General features: G+C 36.7%; 2 protein-coding genes across 4 annotated transcripts; both read left to right on the top strand.

Annotated features, from left to right (window-relative positions):
• Positions 1 to 1,284: 1,284 nt before the first annotated feature.
• On the top strand, positions 1,285 to 6,224 carry LOC778196 (uncharacterized). Its single transcript, NM_001358777.1, has 4 exons — positions 1,285 to 2,543; positions 2,627 to 2,823; positions 3,078 to 3,301; positions 4,802 to 6,224. The coding sequence occupies exons 1-4, from the start codon at positions 1,355 to 1,357 to the stop codon at positions 5,541 to 5,543; spliced, it is 2,352 nt and encodes a 783-aa protein (NP_001345706.1). The 5' UTR covers positions 1,285 to 1,354; the 3' UTR covers positions 5,544 to 6,224.
• Positions 6,225 to 9,680: 3,456 nt separating this feature from the next.
• Positions 9,681 to 20,263, top strand: LOC100808907 (serine/threonine-protein kinase BSK1). Of its 3 annotated transcripts, none has more exons than XM_006575698.4 (8): positions 9,681 to 9,956; positions 10,074 to 11,055; positions 11,145 to 11,384; positions 11,467 to 11,552; positions 12,161 to 12,331; positions 19,289 to 19,453; positions 19,536 to 19,649; positions 19,754 to 20,263. In XM_006575698.4, exons 2-8 carry the CDS (start codon positions 10,569 to 10,571, stop codon positions 20,000 to 20,002), a joined length of 1,512 nt encoding a protein of 503 aa, XP_006575761.1. In that variant the 5' UTR covers positions 9,681 to 9,956; positions 10,074 to 10,568; the 3' UTR covers positions 20,003 to 20,263. The 3 variants fall into 3 exon arrangements, with proteins under 3 accessions (XP_006575761.1, XP_003519690.1, XP_040865864.1); XM_003519642.5 differs by having other exon boundaries at positions 12,143 to 12,331; XM_041009930.1 differs by having other exon boundaries at positions 9,842 to 9,944; positions 12,143 to 12,331.
• Positions 20,264 to 21,959: the final 1,696 nt, after the last annotated feature.

Here is a 21,959-nt window from a genome sequence, read left to right as displayed (position 1 = left end):
TAAACACATCCATATGTGGACAATTCTTTGGTATTTTATTAGAAACAAATGATTGAGCGGGATAGTTTCTGCGTCTCGGGCAACAAAATAAAAGGAGTTTGTGGATCTTACTATATAATAAAGGAGTAAAACAAATAAAAACGTATGTTAGATGACATATATATTGTTTTAAATACTTTTTTTTATTACTTTGAAAAGGCATTGCATATTTTTATATTTTTAAAATGTTAAAGTTCCTTGTTGATTTAATATTAGGAGGGAAAATATGAAAGAATAATATAAATTAAAATACATAACTTAAACTTTTGATTTTACATCATTAATATTTTTTTTTCTTTTTTTTCTTTTAGAAGTGTATTTTACATATTATTTCACAACTGTTTAAAATACCTTTTCAACAATTTTACACTATCATTCTTTTATTTTTATTTATATATTTAATTTTCTTAATCACTATTTTTTAAAACTCTATATCATAATTTAAATTTTTACTATAAATTATATATTAAAGTAATATTTATACACTATAAATTTTAATTATGTAAAATAAAATTCTTATAACGTAGAATAAAATACTATAAAGAAAATAATATTAAAAAGTATAGCAATTGTGAGAGGATAAGATGATGTAGTATTTTTCAATTAGAAAAAGGAAACAAAATTGTAACGTAGTAGTTCCGATAAAGCCGAAAGAATTGAAGGAGGCAATGGAATTCCCAGTTGGTGGTATTTAATATAATAAAAAGCAGATAGTTGTAACCGAAAGGAGGAAGGGGCATAACCGGAAATAGATTAGCTTAGATTAGAACGGAGGCAGGCGTCAAAGTTCAAATTTTCAAGCTTCCAAAGTGGGAATATGTATGTTAGATGTTTTTCACGGATGATAAGGTTTTATCATATGTTGTTATATAAAAAATTATGTTCCAAGTTTCCTACTTAAGTAACCACCAGGAAACTGGGATGAATTGAGAGAAAGGGTAGGATATAAAATAGAGTTGAAAGTTAAAAAGAGGAGGGAGGGTCAAAGGAAATAGAAATGATATAGAAGTAGAGAAACTGTTTAACAAGAAAGAAAGGGGAAGAAAGCTTGAGCCAAATGTATTTTAAATTTAGATGAAGAAAGAAAAAAGTGAGAGAGAAGAGAACACCGACGAGGCAAGAGAGAGAGAGAATTAAAATAATAAAATTAGGATTGAGAAACGGACGAGGAAGTCCGTGCTGGCAAAAGATTCCCTCATTCATTCACTTACTTTTTCTATTGGTGCTGCACAGTAACTGCTGGGAGGTGTTAAATAGCAATTTTGATTAGAATTAGAAACCCTAAAAGGAAAAGGAAAAGGAAAAGGAAAGAGGCATGGGGTGTGCCAGCTCCAAGCTGGAAGATCTCCCCGCAGTGGCCCTGTGCCGGGAGCGGTGTGGTTTCCTGGACGAAGCAATTCACCAGCGCTATGCACTCGCCGCCGCTCACATCGCTTACATAAATTCTCTCAAGTCAATTGGTCACTCCTTACACCTTTTCATTCAGCAAGACATGGATTCTCCTCCTTCCCCCTCTTCCTCCCCTTCTCCCCCTCACAAACTCGCCCAACACCTCCCCCCCTCCTCTCCTTCTCCCTCCGATTCCCTCGGCTCCCACCTCCACTTCCACTCCGACTCCGACGACCTCCCCTCCCTCCACCATTCCCCTCAATCCTCCTCTCCTATTCCTATCGCTTCTTACTTCACCGGTCCAGATCATCACCCTCCCCATCTTCATATGAATTTCATGCAGAACAAGGCCTCTCCTTCCATTGTCTACGAGCAGATGCCTTTGAGTCCCCAAACCATGTACGTTGGAGAGTCCTCCTCTTCCTCCTTTTACCCTTACCAGTATCCCCCTTACCCCTACCCCTACGATCCCTATTCTGTCGGAGTACCCTCTTCCTCGCCTCCTCCTCAGCAGCGCCTTCCCGTTTCCAAGCCTCCCCCGCCTCCGCCCTCTCCTCCTCGCTCCTCCCCTTGGGACTTTCTCAATTTCTTCGATAACAGCGACGACAAGTACTATTCCCAAACTCCTTACCCTGCCACCGCCACCGCCACCCCCAGCCGCGATTCCAGGGAGGTCAGAGAGGAGGAGGGGATCCCCGATTTGGAAGACGAGGATTACCACCATCACGAAGTCGTCAAGCAGGTTCATGGGGATCAGAAGCTTGTCCAGCCTAAGCACGAACCCCCTCCCTCCTCCCACCACAAGCCGGACGAGGAAGACGAAGATGATGATGATGATGATGATGATGATGATGATGATGATGATGATGAAGATGAGGTAGAATACGAGGTGCACGTAGTGGATAAGAAAGTAGTTGATGGTGATAATAATGATGGGAACAAGGCCAAGGAGCACGCCGCATTGCGTACCCGGAGACCTGGTTCCCGGAATCCACTTGAGGTTGCCAAAGAGATTCAGATTCTATTTCAGAGGGCTTCCGATTCTGGTGCCCAAATCGCCAAGATCCTTGAGGTCGGCAAGCTTCCCCACAATAGAAAGCACGCAGCTTATCAAGGTAATAAGGATAACAATTCACATTTCTCTCTATTCACATTTCACTCCTCACTCACCTTTACCTTATCGCTTCCTGCGAAGCAGCTTCTTCGAAGATGTTACAAGTTGTTGCTCCCTCATTGTCCCTTGTCTCCTCCCAACCTTCTACTTCCAAAGATGCCGAATCCGCCTCCGCTGCTAACATGGATTTTGATGTTGATCTAACAACCGGGGGGCGCAATCTTTCCTCTACGCTGCAGAAGCTCCTTCTTTGGGAGAAGAAACTCTTTAACGAAGTTAAGGTATGGATCTTAAATCACCAATCTCATTCATTCCATTGCTTTCAGTTTTTTCCACTTTTAATTTTTAATCTCTGTGAGGCAATTTAATCCTGCTGCATTCACATCAGTTCTTGTATATTCTATTGTAACCAACCTGTGCTGATAATTTGAAAGAAACCAACTGATCAGAAGTCTTTTATGCCATAAGTAAAACATTGTTAACCAGTGTTTACAGGTTTCCACATTTTTTTTTTCCAACGTTCATTTGTTTGCAGGCAGAGGAAAAGATGCGTGTTATGCATGATAGGAAGTGTCGCAAGCTGAAGCGTTTGGATGATAGGGGTGCTGATTTTCATAAAGTTGATTCAACTCGAACTTTGGTTAGGAATCTGTCCACAAAAATTAGAATGGCAATTCAGGTGGTTGATAAGATTTCTATGACTATAAACAAGATAAGGGATGAAGAACTGTGGCCACAGCTGAAGGAATTAATCCAGGGGTATGTGATGTTAAAAACTAACCATTCTTGTTATTTGTTCAAGTCCTAAATGTCTCTCTGTTAATGATGGGCAACACTGTATGTAGGGATGGATGGAAAAATAATCCCATATCTATGCTCCAATAATCCAATCCTTCAATTCCCCCCCAATCCATTGGATTATTGAATTTTTGAAAATGCAACAAGTGGTGTTTCTTCCTATTAGTATTTATTTAGTATTGAAAGCCAATTACTTCTTCCTTCTGCCTTTCCATCACTATGTGATTCATAAAGTATAACATACTTTTAAATGGATGGTTTTAATTAGTTGGATCAGGGATGGATGGGATTGGATTTTTTCATTATATTTCTAATGGATCATAAATAGATCGATGGATTGTTTTTACCAATCCATTATTATCCAACTCAATTTGTGCTTCTTTTTTGGGTGCTTGTCTATTATCGTTGAGTTGATATAAAATGACCTTGTGTGGAATGTGTAGATCAATCAGCTGGTAGTGTCAATTTTTACAGTTATAATAAAAACTATGCAGGCAACCACATCTAAAGGAGGGGTAAGAGTTGAGGCTTTGTTCTCATCTTATAATGAGTCGGTCAAGCATTTTCTGGCCTGTTCAGTGGCACTTTCCACTTTCAGCTGTTTGTATTTGCTTTTAGTAACTGAACTAATTATGTGCTCTACAACATTAGACAAAGGTTGAATGGAAGGGGTTATTTTGTTATTAAGATTCCATTCCATAGGAATCATTTCCCCTATATTTCAACCCTATGAAATGAATCGATATATTGATGGACAATTTCCCAGAATTCTTTGATAACCATGGTCAAATGTATATATATATATATCCTGAGGAAATCCAACAAATCCACCTGCAATCTACACATAATGCTGATAGAAGCAAATACTTGGCCATCTTCGAAGACCATTTTTGATAATTTTAATAAATCCTGCTATTTACTTTGATGTATGTTTATAACTTCCAACCATATAATCTAGATAATTTGGTGGTTTATCTGTCCAATTTCTGGATAATGTTGTGCTTGAGCTGTCAGCCAGAGGAATAATCATCCTTTACAGGGGAGATGATGCAACCCTACAAGAGCTTTTCGAAGAAATTATTACTCTCCAATCTACAAGAGGAACCTAAAAACCTTAAAATATACCCTGTTTATCCTTGTGCAAGTGGATTGAACACTTGAATTCAGTATTCTCCATCCAGTTTTCCGTTGCACACATGCTGTGATGTTGTCACCCATGCCATTTTTATTCTTCTCAAGTTTGTATGGTTGAATTAATGTTCTCATTTTCTTTTGAAGTTGCTAACATTTTTCTGTCCTTTGGGATAGGACATGCATGAGAGATATCCATTCATACATAGTATAGGATACATGTTTTGCCTTTTCTCATACTAATGTAATTATCACCTGAGAATTTTTTGGGAGTCTGTGCATAACATTCAATGTATATATGGTATAATATGAGTTAAGCTTTATTTTCAGGTTGACTAGAATGTGGAAATCCATGCTTGAATGTCATCATGATCAGTGTGAAGCAATTAGAGAAGCCAGAATACTGGGTTCCATTGGATCCAGGAAGAAGAGCAGTGATAGTCATCTCCAGGCAACCAAGCAGCTTGAACATGAGCTTATCAATTGGACATTCCAATTCTCTGGCTGGATAAGTGCCCAGAAAGGTTATGTTAGAGCATTGAATAATTGGCTGTTGAAATGTCTCCTGTATGAACCTGAAGAAACTCCGGATGGCATAGTCCCCTTTTCCCCTGGTAGGATTGGGGCTCCGCAAATATTTGTAATATGTAATCAGTGGTCCCAAGCTTTGGATAGAATATCTGAAAAGGAAGTTGTTGATTCCATGCATGTATTTACCATGAGTGTGCTTCAGATATGGGAACAAGATAAGCTAGAAATGCATAGGCAGGTGATGCAGAATAAGGATCTAGAGAGAAAGGTGAGAAATATGGATAGAGATGACCAGAAGCTGCAGAAGCAAATTCAAGCGTTAGAGCGAAAGGTGGTTCTGGTATCTGGAGAAGGTAAAGGTCTCTCAGTTTCTGAGAATATCATATATCAGAGTGACAAAAGCAGCAGTCTACAGGCTAGCTTACAGTGCATTTTTGAGGCCATGGAGAGATTTACTGATGAAACTGTGAGAGCTTATGAGGAGTTGCTACAACGGAGCAAAGAAGAAAGTGCTGCCCGGAATCACGAGAGAGTCTCATAGGGTGGTGTGTAGCTGATGGAAGTTGGAATCATATTATCCTTGCCATTTGCCGAGAAGAGAAACTAGCTGATCTCCCTCTACTAACTCTATTCTTTACAATAGAGTCTTGGGAGGAGGGGCTGGGTTTGACTTCTTACTAGGCTAAGCTAAGCTAAGCTAAGCTGCATTGGAGCCGAAGATGCTGCTGGGATGGGACAGTGGAAATTGTTGTCAAACGGAAGGAGAAGTGAGGTGTGAGGCGCACAGTGGCTTTTTGGGTACTCAGTGCTATAAGGCTACAAGTGAAGTTGTGCTGGCTAAAAGACAGTGGAGCCCACAAATTATAACATCTAAATGGTCTTTCTTTCTGCATTAGAAAATAGAAATGAAGGAGAAGGACGGACTTTCAGGTATATAACCCCTGTAACTGCAACTGCAAGTCATGATAGAAAGGCGCTCAAATTGAAGCAGTGAAATTGGAACAAGTTTCTCTCCTTCGCTGATGAACGTAGCTAGCTAGCTGTCTGTCGGAATAACGCACGTCACTGAATGCATGGGTGTTTATTGGTTCCTGTATTAAAATTATGTTCATTTCGTAAAAATATTCGTTTTCAAGTTAAATTATTGTACAGATTACCTATTAGTAACACTGAGCAGGCTTAATGGAAAAGCATTTAGAATAAAATATTTTTTTTATAGCCATTCGTTCCTCAACTGAAATCAATTGCTGAGAACTGTTCAAAGAATGAAAACAGAACCCCGTTATTATTAAATGCAAAGCAACTCACATTTGACATCAGTGGTGGTGGGCTCTTCCGTGACCAAATTTTGTTTATGACAAGACAAGATAGACAACAGAGAGTGGAACAGGCTGGCCAAAGCAGAGTCGAAGAGCTCTCAAAGTGAACCAACCTCATCACGGTTGACTTAAAAAGTAAGTCCAGTTGAACTAATTTATTTAGGGTGTTAGAATTTTTGGTGGCAGATCCAAAAATATGTTTAAGAGTAAAATCATGTTTAGTTATCTCTAAAATCAATTTACGAACTTAAGTTTAACACAAACTTAAGTTTGTAAATTTTATCGCAAACATAAACTTTTGAGATAATTCACAATTTGGTTTATGAAATGGAAGTGGCAATTTGTTTATTTTTGGCTCTAAATCTATATTCTTACAGACTAATCTCCCAATGTCTGAATTTACTTATTTTTTAGTTTCTCTTTTAATGTCCATAAACTTATACTATTTTAGAATTAAATTGTTCAAAGACATATATTAATATGTTGTCATTTTCAAGATGAAATTTTGTATTGGTATTAATAATATAAAAAATAAATAAAATTATACATTAAAAATAAAAACTAAAACTTAGATAATCATCATATGATAATTATATTAAAAAAAGAATTTTCATATTATGTTTAGATAGTAAAACTGATGCATAGGAAGAGAAACATTTGAATTTTTTTAACCATTTCTTTTTACTAAAAACATTTTAGTACTACTTGTTTATGTACTCCTTACCTAAAGGAAATTATATATATCTAATTACAAATGTCTATAAATATGATTAAATAATGAAATAATAGTTGTCATTTGTACTAAATAAGTTTTTCAAAAAGTTGCCTGTCAAAAATGAATTTGTCATCAAGGCAACTTTTTCAATGTTAAAAGGAAAACTCAAGACTAAATAAGTTTGTTAACTCATTTGTACGTTAGGATAGATTCAAATGTGTCCACAAGCTTGGATGGGTTCCTCATATATCATACTACTCTAATTTAAGAAAGCACTATTTTTTGGAAATTGTGAATAACATTATCTGTTTTGAGAGTAAGAAGTTGAGGTGTAAAACATCTTTCTCATTTGGATCATAGTGTTGAGAAATTGTTTGATGCCTAAGGGGTTTTCTTTTAAGTCCTTCATCTAAATTCGTAGCAAGTGAAAGAGTGACTTTGGTGAGTTTGTTATGGTTCTTGATGGGGGGTGTTTATGGAAGGATTTCACCTCGTGGGAGTTAGGTCATGTGGTGATCTCTGTCTGTGTTGGAGAATGCCACGCTTTTTGCTTTCGACACTCAGCTTCTAGCTTTTTTAACCTTTTATTTTTATTTTTTATAAGATCTTGCTAATCTAGCATCAATCTTAGGAGTTGGTCATAATTTTTAGGATGAACTATGCTTGTGTGAGGTGGTTTCTTTGCTTTGCTGGGAGTTTTTTCTATCTCACGGTTGTTATGGGACACAAGCTTTCAAAAACTTCTTTTGTGACAATCGACTAATGCTCTTTTGTTGGTTTCTAGTTCTTTTGTGAAGTTTTATAGGACCTTTCTTTTGAGTCATGCTCCATGTTTTTTCACTACATCCTCCTTATTTTTTTTATTCGTGCTCCATATCAATTGGTGCGAGTACAATGAAAAATAACTTAAGAGTTGTTTCCTACCAATGCTCATCTTTAGCCACTACAGGTTGCCTCAAAAGGGGGAATTGTTGGTATTATAATGGTAAAGATGTCTTAAAGTATCAAAGGGTGCACTCATAGAGATTTTGATGCCAAAGACAATGTTCGTCAAATTAACGACTAGTTTGAATGAAAGGAACATACTTGATGACAATTATTACATTGGTATTTATAAAAGTTTAACAATGGTGTGTTTAAGGGTTTAGTGTCATCATCCTATTCTATTTGTTCAAGGAGTGGTTGAGATCGTAGGTGGTGTTGATGTCTTCTTGTACGTGAGGTTCATTCTCGTATTAAGAGTAGTTGAGTAATTTTGGGAAGGATGTACTCACTAAATCTTTAGGTAAGTGTTCCGATAAAGTTAGTTCAATAAAAGTTGAGCATCCAATCAGTGAATCAATTCAATGATTATCGATTTGAGAAAGTGTTCGACCTCTACATGTAAGAGTTATTCAGAAGTTGATTAATTCAAATAATTCAACAAATTCAACGTATTGATACTCTTTAAAAACATGTCAAACTTTGGGTCCATTGAACTAAGGGGGATCTCCAATAAAAAAAAAACTTACATATTTTACACTTTTCCATAATATTATATCGTTGTTTTTACTTTAAGCAACTCAATCATTTTTTTCTCGAACCAAGAAACTCGTTAAGTTTCTCAATAAAAAGAGTATACAATTTATCTCATTCTTTTATATTTCATCATCATTCTTGAAATTTCAATTTAATATATTTGAATGCCAATTATTAAATAATATTAATAAATAGTACATTTTAATTAAACAAAAAAATTACTTTAAAATTTAAAATACATAAAAAAACAATATATCCATAGGATTACTAAAATAGATGCAACGGGGAACGGTTGAGATGCAACGTTAAATTTTAGTATTAAATAAGAAATGCACCATAAAATTTCTGTAATGGTTTATATTGGTTATTTTACAAAGAGGTGCACTGTAAATGAGAGATGCAAATCATTCCATCTACACATTAATCCTATGTATGGAATGAGGAAAAGAGGCTAGAGAATGAAAGAAAATTTTTAAAAATGAACTTGAATTGAAACGCCGGGTCTTAAATGGGTTGAAACGGTTCATATACCTTGCACTTGGTTTTCTTCTTCTTCATGTATCCGTACAAGGTGGGGTGCTTATTGCTTACGCGTAAGAATTTCTTTTTTTTGTCCTTTTCAGTCCTAGTTACGATTTTTTTTAAGACACCTTTGTTACGAAATTGAAATGTGATTCTTGCGTTGCGTGGTAGATTGTCACTTAACAAAAGGTGACAGATCACAATTTGCACAAAAATGTTATTGGTTATTATTGAATTTGAATTGGGAAATTTTGGCTACGAGACATTGTTAACTGTTTTTTTACAAGTGCTAATCATAATATGGTTAACTGCTAATGATTGATCATAACATGCACAAGTTACGCTATTTATGAAATATATTTTTTAATTTTCTTTTTCTTTTTTTATTATATTGTATAAATATAATTTTGACTAATGTTAAATGAAAGTGTCGTATGAAGTATTTATTAACCGCACTCGAAGTGAAACGTACGAAAGTTAGTGTAAAATGTACGAAAACTGGTGTTCGGTTCGTAGGAATCCATGCTGTCTAATAAACGTTAGAAATGAGTAGGACCAAGAAAATTATATAAATAGTAATAATTATAATTATGTTTCGCGGTCACTTGTTAAATTCTTACCAATGTAGCACCAGGTTTGTGGGATCCGAACTCTCCCACCTTAAAAAGGAAAAGGAAAAACTTTGACTTGATTAGAATATGCATCCCAGCGCGTGATCCATGGTAATACTAATGGAGAAAACATTTTACGGAAGGGAGAGAGAAGTCTTAAAATGCACCCTTAATGGATCTGCGCAGAAGCTTCCCTCCTATGAGAATGACATTATTCTTTCTTGGTTTCAAATTCTCAACTGTAGGCAAGTGAAAAGGTAAGAAATCAGGTATGTACTAGACACCAAGAAAGAAATAATTAATTTGAATATATAAAATTCATTAGATAAAAATTACTAGCATATATAAATTGAACACATGATGTTTATCTGGACTTCACGTGTCAGGTGTTGAGATGTATTAGTCGGCAAGGTATTATTGGTGGAGCTGGCTAGCTTTGGAAGATATTTGTAATGCGTCGCAAAACCAGGTAGGAGTCAGCGATAGTTTTCTTTTTTCATAACAAAAAAGAATCAAAAAAAAAAAAAAAAGAGAAAAGAATGGGAAGCATTGATTGGGTAGGTGTAAGATAGGGTTGTAGTTAAAGAAAGTATGGATAAAAAGGTAATACTGAGGAAGAGCATATTATGAAGTTGGAAATTCATTTAATAGAATATTAATGAGTGCTGGATTGTAATAAGTAAACAGTGATTAGTAGTAATTAGCAACAGTGAGGGTGAAGGAAGGGTACTGAAGCATAGCATAGAAACAGGGAAACTAAAAAAATTGCCAAAAAGGCAAATCACGCGAACACAATAGTTGTAGAGTATAGAGTCTGTCGAGATCTCATTCATGATCGGTGATAATTGTTGAAGAGAGAGAGACAGAGAGAGAGAGAGAGGATGGGTTGTTGCCAATCATCGATGTTGCTGAGAGTGGGAGAGAGGGAGACTCACCCTGAAAAGGAGAAGGAAAGGGAAAAGGAAAAAGAGCAAGCGTACGGAAACCACCAGAGGCAGTCTGAGGGAGGAGAGGGCGACGGCGAGAAAGAGGTGGTTGATTTCTCGTTCTCGGAGTTCTCGCTGGCGGAGCTGAAGGCGGCCACCAACAATTTCAGCTCTGAGTATATCGTGTCAGAGAGTGGGGAGAAGGCACCCAATCTGGTGTACAAGGGTCGCCTCCAGAACCAGAGCCGTTGGATTGCTGTGAAGAAGTTCAGCAAGTCTGCTTGGCCTGATCCCAAGCAATTCGTCGAAGAGGCTTCCGGCGTTGGTAAGTTGCGCCATCCAAGGCTCGCTAATTTGATCGGTTACTGCTGCGACGGCGATGAGAGGCTTCTCGTTGCCGAGTACATGCCTAATGACACTCTTGCCAAGCATCTCTTCCACTGTATGTCTTATCTCTTGTCTAGTAGTGTTTAACTTATCTGTTCATTGTTTGATTCATTCATTGATTGATTCATTGATTGATTGATTCAGGGGAAACTCAGACTATTGAGTGGGCCATGCGGTTGCGAGTGGCTCTGTACATCGCACAGGCTTTGCACTATTGCAGTTCTGAGGGGCGTCCCTTGTACCATGACTTGAATGCTTACCGTGTTCTCTTCGACCAGGAAGGTGATCCTCGTCTCTCTTGCTTTGGTTTTATGAAGAACAGCAGGGATGGCAAGAGTTATAGCACCAATCTTGCTTACACACCTCCTGAATATTTAAGAAACGGTAACTAACTCCCTTCTCGACATTTACTTTTTATATATAATATAATAACTCGTTTCTCTCAATCGGAATGCTTTTGTTACAGGAAGGGTCACGCCTGAAAGTGTCATTTACAGCTTTGGAACCGTTCTTCTAGACCTCCTCAGTGGCAAGCACATCCCTCCCAGTCATGTAACTGCCTTCTATCATTTACCTGCCCCTTTCTTCACCTAACTACTTTGCAAAACTCCCACCTTCTGCAAACAATTACTAGTTTCTTCTTAGTTCACTTGGTGTCCTAACTTGTTGTCACCTATTTTATTGTCAGGCTGATTCCACATATCTCGCTAAAAGGCTGTAAATGCCTCTATGTTTTTAATCGTGCCATTTTAATCTTAAACATGTCATTCTTACTTTCAGTGTTTTTCCTATAGGTCTTGACTATTAATTGTGTTTATAAGTGCTTGTTATGACTGTATTTATTTTGTTGCATTGAAGTTGTGACTGTACCTTAAATGATGTTACATTATTGTTCCATAAATGAAACATGAACTTGTACGAATGACAACTTAAGGTATGAAAATCTTTCTAGTAGATTAAATAGTTAATAATGGAAGTTGCAGATGCTATGATAGGTATTTAAGTATAACATAAGTGCATTTTTCATATGCACACATGTTTAATTTGCTTTCTTGGTTGGTGTCATATGGAGTTCATATGCTCACATGTTCAATTTGCTTTCTTGGTTGGTGTCATATGGAGTTATCTGATTCTGTTTGCAGGCACTTGATATGATACAGGGGAAAAACAATATGCTCTTAATGGATTCACATTTAGAGGGAAAGTTTTCAACAGAAGAGGCAACAGTAGTGGTTAATCTTGCCTCTAAATGTTTGCAATATGAACCTAGGGAGCGGCCTGATACAAAGGATTTGGTCACAACACTTGCCCCATTGCATACAAAACCCGATGTACAAATCCCTTCTCTAACTTCATAATGGAACATATTGTTGACTGACACTTTGTTGTTTCACCAGCCCTATCAAATATTTCATTTCACTAGAATAAGGCTTTATGTTGGATGTTAATGTCTAATATTCAAATTCTACGACTTTTTATATTTCATATTTCTTTCTTTGAGTACTCATTTCCAAATGGAATCGACATGGTTGGTGTCGCTTAACTCACCTTCCTCAAATTATATAAAACATGGTAATTCAAATATTAGTAATCTGGGTGATTTGCAAAAGTTCATTTTGACTCTAGGGTTTCTTTAGTCCGTAAACTTTTCCACTTGCTTGAGATGCTATAACATAATAAGGGTTTTGTGTGTAGGTAAGGTTAAAAGAATTTGTCATCTTTGCTGGTTTGGTCCTTGTTTCAGAGTTACATTAATTAACCTCATTCACCCCAAAATAAATCTTGTATGTACTACTGTTAGTTTATTACTTTTAAAGGATAGAAGAAGATTTAGTAATATAGGCATAGGACCTTTAAGAAACCTGTTCTTTGTGTACATCTATCTCATAAAGAGCTTAGTCAAGACTTTTTTTTTTTTTTTTTTTAAATCTACAGCCAATTCTTAGAATTTGAGCTTAGGGTATAATTCAGCGCCCACAAAATCAGTTTGTAAAGTGAGGATTGCTTTTTGAAGTTCTAGTTAAGTCACCTTTCTAAGCGATGTGCGACTAAACACACCTCCTTGAGGCTGCAATTAAGGTATCTCAAAAAGGCCACATTAATAGAAGTGACTGCAATTAAGGTGACTTTCCAACACACCCTCTCACACCTAAGGCTATGGGCCTAGATGTTGCAATTGGGTGGCCCAACAATGAATTTTGGATAGGTTCTGCTACCATCTTGGAATTTGGGCTTAGAGCCCAACTCTACCCTTTGAAACTAGCTTTAAAAGGTCAACTTGTACGGTGAGCATTGTCCAAACCTTACAAGAACTACATTGCCATATCTTTAGTTGATGTTGGATTTTTACACATCCTTTGCCCCCACAACCCAATTACAACACCCTTTCATGCCTAGGAATAACCATCTAGAGCATAGACAAATATGGGTGGCTCAATAACAGATCTACGATAAGCTTTGATATCATATTAAAATTTGGGCTTAGACTCTTACTCAATCCCACCAATTGACTTGTAAGGTTAAGATTGCTCAAGCTTTATATGCTCTATTTAAGTCATATCTCTAGATGATGTTGGACTAAACACACTCCTTCTAGGCTGTAGTTTAGGCAACTCCCTAAGAGTTTGCAATTAAGGAGGCTTTCTTATCCCTCCCTCTCCTCATTTTCAAGGCTATATAGGCTTGGAACATGGTAATGTGGGAGGCCCAACAATAAATCTAGGATAGACTCTAATATGGCTTAGGGTCTATCTCAATTCCATAGAATTGACTTTAAAAAATCAGTTTGTAATTTGATGATTGTCCATGCCTTATAAGAATTACATTGGTTATATCTCAAATTGATGTGGGATCTTAATGCACCCCCTTGTGTCCATGACCCAATAGCATCCCTTCATGCGTAGGAATAGGCATCTAGAGTGTAAACAAATATGGATGACCTAATAATGGATTTAGGGTTGGTTCTAACACCATATTAAAATTTAGGCTTAGGACCTAATTCAACCTTGCAAAAACGACTTGTAAAGTGAGATTGCTCCAGATTTATAAGCTTTATTTAAGTCATACCTCTAAGCAATATGAGACTAAACACACCTCCTTGAGGCTATAATTAAGGTGGGCTAAGGGTGACCACAATTAAGGTAACTTTACAACACCCCCTTCATGCCCAGAGCTATGGACCTAGAGTGTGGTGTTAAGAACCTTGGGAGAACCACACCACAAAAGCCAATTATTGTGATTAGAGAGTCATAGAATGTGGGTTTGAGCCTATCTCAACCCCAAAAGCTAGCTCATAGGTAGGGTTGTCTCCCAATTATATATTCTGTTGTGGTCTTATCTCTAGCCAATGTGAGGCTTGAGTTTTTCTAAACACACCCCTTCATGCTCAACACTATTGGACTTGATGCGTGGATGACATGGTGGGAGGCCCGTTTAATGGATTTAGGATAGACTCTAATATCATCTTAGGATGTGGGTTTGGAAAACTCAGTGGCAACCAACGTAGGCTTGTAGTTGTGACGGGTGTTCACTGTGAATAAAGCAAAGCACGCCCTCAGGTGGAAGGAGGCGATTCCAGTGTGACGCTCGCTAGAGATGTGTCACGCGTCGTGTGCGTGAACTTCTCTTGCCGGAAAGGACCCTGCGTGGGGTCATTGTGGCGGTGTGTTGAGTTGCTTGTGGACATGGATGACGTGACGTTCTCTCGCCGGAAAGGACCCTGTGTGGGGTCATTGTGGCGGTGTGTTGAGTTGCTTGCGGACATGGATGACGTGACGTTCTTGAAAGGTCGCTGATGCAGATTGACATGTGGGCAGCACATTGGTTGCCAAAACAGGCCCAACACTAGGTGCAAGTATTGTTCACCTGCAAAGAAAGTTGCGCACAAAATGTATTTGTGCAAGGGACGTTGGTGACCGTTGTTGTGGAAGTGGAGTCCGAAGGAATCTTGGTAGCCATGAAGGGAGAGGCGACGGTGGTTGTTGGCGAAAGGTTGCCGAGATGACTGCCAAACAGTAGCAAAGGTGTGTGGTACTGCACGGATGTTTGTGAAGAGAAGGAATGTAACCTTAGAAGGACAAAGAAAGGTCCACCGGGGACAGTAGGTCCCCAATGGAGAACGACTTTCGTTATTCCTCTGTCAAGAATAACCTAAGCTCTGATATCATAGAACAGTGTTATTTATTGTGTAATGTTTTGTGTTAATGTAGACCACACCTCATGCTATTTATAATATGAAAAAAGGAATCAGGATTGATTACAAGATCAATCAATTATTGATTAATAAGGAAACTAAATAATGAGTAATAAGAGAAATAATCTCATATTAAACTGTTGTAATTAAAACTTATCAAATCATATATTTCACAAAGAGTTTGTTCTTTTCATTCACCTTCTTATAAAGAGCTCAGTCAAGACTTTTTATCTATAGCTAGTTCTTAGAATTTAGGACCTAACTTAATCCCACAAAACCAACATTAAAAAATTAGATTGTAAGTTGAGGATTGTCCAAGCCTTATAAGGACAACATTGACCATATTTCTAGTTGATGTGAGATCTTAACTCACCTCATGCCTAGGATTGCGTGACCTAATAACAACTCCCTATGTCTAGGAATAGACATCTAGAGCATAGACAAATACAGGTGACCTAATAACGATCTAAGGTAGGCTTTGATACCATATTAGAATTTGGGTTTATGGTCTAATTCAACCTCACAAAATCGGCTTGTAAAATGAGGATTGCTCAAGGTTTATATGCTTTATTTAAGACACATCTAGGAGATAAGATGAAACAACCCCCTTAAGACCCCCCCCCCCCCCCCCCCCCTTCTCAAGGTTGCAGTTAAGGTGGGCTAGGGGTGACTGCAAGGTAGATTTCCAAAAGACTTGCTCACGTCTAGGGCTATGGCCTAGATTGTGGTAATGCAAGTGGCTCGACAATGAATCTAGGATAGACTCTACTATCATCTTAGGATTTAGGCTTAGCGACTAATTCAACCCTACAAAATTGACTTTAAAAAATCATCTTCTAAGTTGAGGATTGTCCAAGCCTTGTAAGGACTACTTGTGCCCATGATCCAATGACACTTCACACTTGGGAATAGACATCTAGAGCACAGGCAAACACAAATGGCCTAATAATAGATCTAGGACATGTTTTAATACCATCTTAAAATTTAGGATTAAGGCCTAATTGTTAACTCATTGACAAGTGCACCAATTCGTCCAAGTAGTAATTTAAAAAGATAAGATTGAGTATTGCTTCCACAAAGATTTCGTTTGCACTCAAGATGATGTATATCCAATTTGTGTACAATTAATGAATAGATTTACGAGGAGCAATTTGAGGCATTTTTGTGAAGTAAACAACTATACTAATCTAAGCTATGATTGAGTGAGAAAAACAAACACTGGGAGTGGCAAAGGATCGTGAACGCAGGATTTGAATTTGTTGGGGGCTTTCCTATCGACACTACTCTTTGATGCGATATAATTAATTTTTCTCTATTCAATATTACCCTAGTTATCACCTACATCTATTAGTGTACCCTAACCATGATTCCTCACATGAGAGGGCTTAATTCCCCTAATATCTTTCTCAATCCCTCAAGAATTAAATTAGTTGAACCGCATGACTAATGGAGATGCGTAACAGACCTCACACTGTCCCTAGCAATGAAGCATTTAGATGTTCTTTCCAGTTCTAAGGATAACAAGACATTTTCCAATGCCTAAACCCTAAACATATCATATATATGGGTGATCAAACAAATACATGTGAATACACACAGAAAGAAACAATGAAAACTATGAATAACATTAAATAGATAGTGAGAGTCATTACATAAAGAGAGTTTGGTGGAAAGTTCCTCCAACAATGGGTGGTTTAACCTCTCATTATCATGAGACACCTAACTATACAAAAGAGATGAAAATGTGTGGAGGAATGGAAAGAAGATGGGCGTGGAGGTAGTTGGTGGCTCCTAATGGTTGTTGTCTTCTTCTTCGAGCTCTAGGTTTTTTGTGCTACTAAAATCTAGAAGAGTCCTCCTAAACCCTCCTTATATGAGTTTTTGTGATATTCATGCTAAGCGCGAGTAAGTGACTGGGCACTAAGCGTGCATCACGCGCTAAGTGCATCTTCACGTGACTTTAGGCTCTCCAAGCAGCTTCCTCACGCTAAGCCGGGATCTTTTCGGCTTTCCGCTAAGCGACTACAACGTGCTAAGCGAGCCTGGTGCGCTAAGCGAGAACCATCAGGCTTCAACTTCTCTTCAATCCCTCATTTGTGTTCCTCCAAAACAAAAATCACCCAAAACAGTATAAATCTAACAGTTTAGGCATCTACCACACAAAAACTCAGAGGATACCAAAATTTCAATTATTCACACAAAAAGAAGTAATAAAAGAGGAGAAAATTGATAATTCTTATATGTCTTAATTACAGAATATGCTTATGCACATCAGTTATCACTAACTCAACCCCACAAAATCAACTTGTAAGGTGATGATGGTTGATGCTATATAATCTCTATTTAATCCATATCTCTAGGTAATGTTGGACTAAACACACCCCTTGAGACTGCAATTAACCAAAAATGAATTTGGGATGAGCTCTAACACCATTTTAAAATTTGGGCTTAAGATATAACTCAATTCTACAAAATTGACTTTTAAAATCCAGCTTGTAAGCTTTTTTTTTTTTTTTAAAAAAAAAACAGCTTGTATGGTGAGGACTGCCCAAGCCTTAAAAGTACTACATTGGCTATTCTCTAGTTGATGTAGGATCTCAACTCCCCCCTCACACCCATGACCCAATAACTACATCTCTTCACGCCTAAGAATATACATCTAGACCACAGACAAACATGGGTGGCCTAATAACAATCTATGGTGGACTTTAATGCCATCTTAGAATTTATGTTCAAAGGCCTAACTCAACCCTACAATCAGTGTGAATTGCTCAAGCTTTATAAGTCACCTCTCTAGGTGATGTGAATCTAAACAAACCTCCTCAAGGTTGCAATTAAGGCAACCCCTAAATCCTCACGCTCACGGCAGCCTAAAGCATGACAATGCAGGTGGCTCAACAATGAATCAAGGATAAATTATTACCATCTTAGAATAAGAAAACTCCCTTAGGCTTAGGGATAACATCTAGAGCACAAAGAAATATGGATGACCCAATAACAAATCTTGGTTAGACTTTGATACCTAATTTGAATTTGGGCTTAGGGCCTAATTCAACCCCTCAAAATCGCCTTGTAAGGTGAGCATTGCTCAAACTTTATAAGCTCTATTTAGAAGCTATGTTTCTAGGTGATGTGGGAGTGTGGGACTAAACACACCCTTTCACAGCTACAATTAAGGCAAGCTAGGGGTAATTGCAATTAAGGCGGTTTTCCAACATTAAACAAATTTTGATTCATATTTTTCAAGCATTTTAAATATAGGACAATCTAGTACACAAGGCTCCTAATATTGGAGTCTAGGGAGGGTAGATGTATCAGGCAGCCTTACCTCTGTGAGTGGAGAGAGGTTGTTTCTTGGATTTGAATGTGACTTCAAAGTAAGACAACAATGTTACAGTTGTTCAAGGCTCGCCCTCTATGTAAGCATTGCAATATGTGAATATGAAAACTATTTATGTAGAGACTCTTTATTGTATTGCATTTATATATTATATAAAGAGATTCAGTTGGATAAGGATGACCCAATTGCTAGACTCGCATGATTTCAAAGTTTGAGCTTATGGTCATACACCTGGTTGAATGACTTTAGGATTGAGCCCGGTGTTACTTTTAAGTTTGCATTTACTTGCAGTTTGAAAAATCTTAAGCTATATGAATGATTTTCATGTATGTACTTTGAAGGTTTTGAAGTTTATATAGCCATCGGATAAAATTTAGTTATCTATCTATAAATTTTAACTTCGCATTCATGCGTATCGTACAAGAATGTGTTCTTTTAAGCAGTATGATAAAAATAGTGCACAAGCCAAACTAGCTCATGCAAGGCTGAACGTGACTAAAGAAAGTTCTTCCATGCTTTTTGTATACTTTTTTCAATTTATCATGCATGCAAGTATTTTTATTGTCTTCCTTGTCTTATCATGTATTTGTAAGTGTAGAAAACTAGAGAAGGGATTAAAGGTATATATTGGGCTATAGCAATGCCAACATCTTCTGTCACTTGATATGGAAATATATCCTTGTTAAATGGCAATTTAGGCGTATAAATGGGATTAAAGCAGCAACAATTCTAGTTGATTATTATTATGTGCTTCAGGTTCGTTCTCACATTATGCTTGGAATTCCAAAGCACGAGGAGGTTCCATCAACCCCACAACGTCCTCTTTCAGCAATGGGTGAGGCTTGTTCAAGAATGGACCTAACTGCAATACATCAGATCTTGGTTGCGACACACTACAGAGACGATGAAGGAACTAATGAGGTAACTGATGGGTGCATTGGGTTTAAATTTACTATTTTTGGTTGGATGATATGCCATAAGGTTTGAATTTGGATTGGTTCAGTTGTCGTTCCAAGAGTGGACTCAACAGATGAGAGATATGCTGGAGGCAAGGAAGCGTGGAGACTATGCATTCCGTGACAAGGACTTTAAGACAGCCATTGATAACTATTCCCAGGTGCAATTCAGCACTTGTTTGACATTGTAAATTATTGTAGCTTTGCTATGAGCACGCTAATTATTTTGAGATGCTTCTGCATTGTTTGTTATTCATTCATGCAGTTTATTGATGTTGGAACGATGATCTCTCCAACTGTTTTTGCAAGGCGCAGTCTGTGCTATCTGTTATGTGATCAACCAGATCCTGCACTACGAGATGCAATGCAAGCACAGTGTGTTTATCCAGACTGGCCCACGGCTTTCTACATGCAATCAGTTGCTCTTGCAAAACTGGACATGCACAAGGATGCGGCTGATATGTTAAATGAGGCAGCTGCATTGGAAGAGAAGAGGCAAAGAGGAGCAAGATGATCATAGTTTTATGCAGTGGGATAATTTGAGGGTGCCAAGTTCTGTATAAAGGTTGAGCTGGGAAGCAAAACTAACGTTTGAATCTGAGTTTAAATGTGTCAGAGAAATACAACAGTGGTGGAGTAGATGGCACATGCTCTTTATTTCACCATCTTATAGGAATCTGTTACAACTTGAAAACAACTGTGCTTATGCACTCTAAATTGGGAAGTAATACCGGTAATTTTTCCATTGTTAATGAAATTGATTGTTTGATGCCTACTGGGTTACTTGCTGATTGTCAACCAGGTGTTTATTGAGGTTCTTCTAACTCCTCACTGGTCAAGGCCATGGTGTTCATAATATTATGTTATGCCTGCATAATCTACATAATACATATCATTTTGTTTATTTTTCCATGATTGGTAAAATCCTGAATACAAATTACCGGCCCTTGCCCATCGGCCATCGCAGTTGGCAGCATGCACGATTTTTAATCCAGCGCTTAATTTTGATCTTTACAGATATTTAAAATACTTTTGTCCTGTTTATAGGAATGTAAATTATAATTTTTTGTTTCTCTCATTACCTTTGAGGTTTAGTGCAATATTATACCCTTGTATCTTTTTACTTTAGGACAGCTTACTTTAGCCTATATCATACCAAAAGCCACTGTTACTTTCAAAGTTACTCGTGCTTCGTCTAGCGTCTATCTTACAAAGATAACATAAAATTAGAAATTTTATGGGTTTTGAAATAGTAGTATAAATTGAGAATTTTAGATGCTGTCTTAATTAACTTCATATATCCTTTATCTTAAACACTTAGAGAGCCCAGTTTCTAATATTCCATAAAGGTAAACCAATTCAAAGGGAAAATGTTTTACCATTAAGTTCATAAATTAACTAACACATGTTTCAGTTTAATTAATGATATAAAATCTGTGTTTTGGATATTTAATTGCATTAAGTATTTAGAATTAGAAGAAAAGTTTTGTTGTTTATAATTCTATTTAGGTCAAGTTAGATTATCTTTCATAAAAAAATAATTATGATTTATAAGGGAAACAAATGTTTTAATGGTTTCAGATTATATGGATTGATTTTGCCCATGTAGGTTTTTAAAACAGATGAATCATCAATGCTCATTACTTTTCATAAAGTGGGTACGATGCCAACAAGGATATAACCTCATCTAAATTCCGAGTGTTTACAGATTAGTTAAATCACTTTCAAGGAAGAAAAAAATTGGACAAATCAAAATAAATTAGATTGGTTTAATTAGATTGGGGGGCCAACTGCATCAAGAAGGGATTGGTTTGTTTTTTGGTTGACGTAATTGCTCCAAACCAATAGGCACCCAACGTAAATATTAATGTTTTTTTAATGTAATTTTGAATTTTTGTTTTTGTCTTGACAAGGTATTTGGATCTTCTTATTTAACATATAACTAATTCTCCTCTCACCTGATCAACTCATTTTGTAATAGAGTGATATCAACTCATTTTGCAATAGAGTGATATCTTGAGCTGAAACTACATGTCCAAGCTCGGAATTAAAGAATTAAATATCATTTTAATTAAGAAATTCAAGTATCAAATCACTTATGTTAATAATTTTATGTTATTTTTGAGTTTTTTTTGGTACATTGATATATTTCTGATTACATTATCTACTTTTGATTTAATGTGAATTTTTTTGTAATTTTTTATTTATGGATTAGTTATTCTAATTATATTTTTTTAGTTTTAATTATTATACATATTTTTATTATATATTTTACTATCAATCTTATATTTTATCTTAAAATATTCCATACCAAGTCTAAAATGAAATAAATTAACATACTCTAAAGTAGATGTCATATTTTTATTATGCTGATTAGTGTAGTGGTTAAAATATTTCGAAGCTTAGTGTTAAGATCATATAATAAATTATGTAAGTAGTTTAATGGTTTAAATAAATAATATAAGACGAGA

This window comes from Glycine max, chromosome 2, assembly GCF_000004515.6.
Source record: "Glycine max cultivar Williams 82 chromosome 2, Glycine_max_v4.0, whole genome shotgun sequence".
In the NCBI taxonomy this organism is placed as follows: Eukaryota; Viridiplantae; Streptophyta; class Magnoliopsida; order Fabales; family Fabaceae; genus Glycine; species Glycine max.
This window is presented reverse-complemented; position numbering and strand designations above follow the sequence as displayed.

What these genes read in the sequence shown, in the direction of transcription:
- LOC778196 (NM_001358777.1), top strand. Translation starts at nt 1,355, where the DNA reads ATGGGGTGTGCCAGCTCCAAGCTGGAAGATCTCCCCGCAGTGGCCCTG. An exon ending in AAAGCACGCAGCTTATCAAG is followed by an intron (nt 2,544 to 2,626) that starts GTAATAAGGATA and finishes CCTGCGAAGCAG; the next exon opens with CTTCTTCGAAGATGTTACAA. An exon ending in CTGAAGGAATTAATCCAGGG is followed by an intron (nt 3,302 to 4,801) that starts GTATGTGATGTT and finishes CTTTATTTTCAG; the next exon opens with GTTGACTAGAATGTGGAAAT.
- LOC100808907 (XM_003519642.5), top strand. Translation starts at nt 10,569, where the DNA reads ATGGGTTGTTGCCAATCATCGATGTTGCTGAGAGTGGGAGAGAGGGAG. An exon ending in TCCTGAATATTTAAGAAACG is followed by an intron (nt 11,385 to 11,466) that starts GTAACTAACTCC and finishes CTTTTGTTACAG; the next exon opens with GAAGGGTCACGCCTGAAAGT. An exon ending in CATTGCATACAAAACCCGAT is followed by an intron (nt 12,332 to 19,288) that starts GTACAAATCCCT and finishes TATGTGCTTCAG; the next exon opens with GTTCGTTCTCACATTATGCT.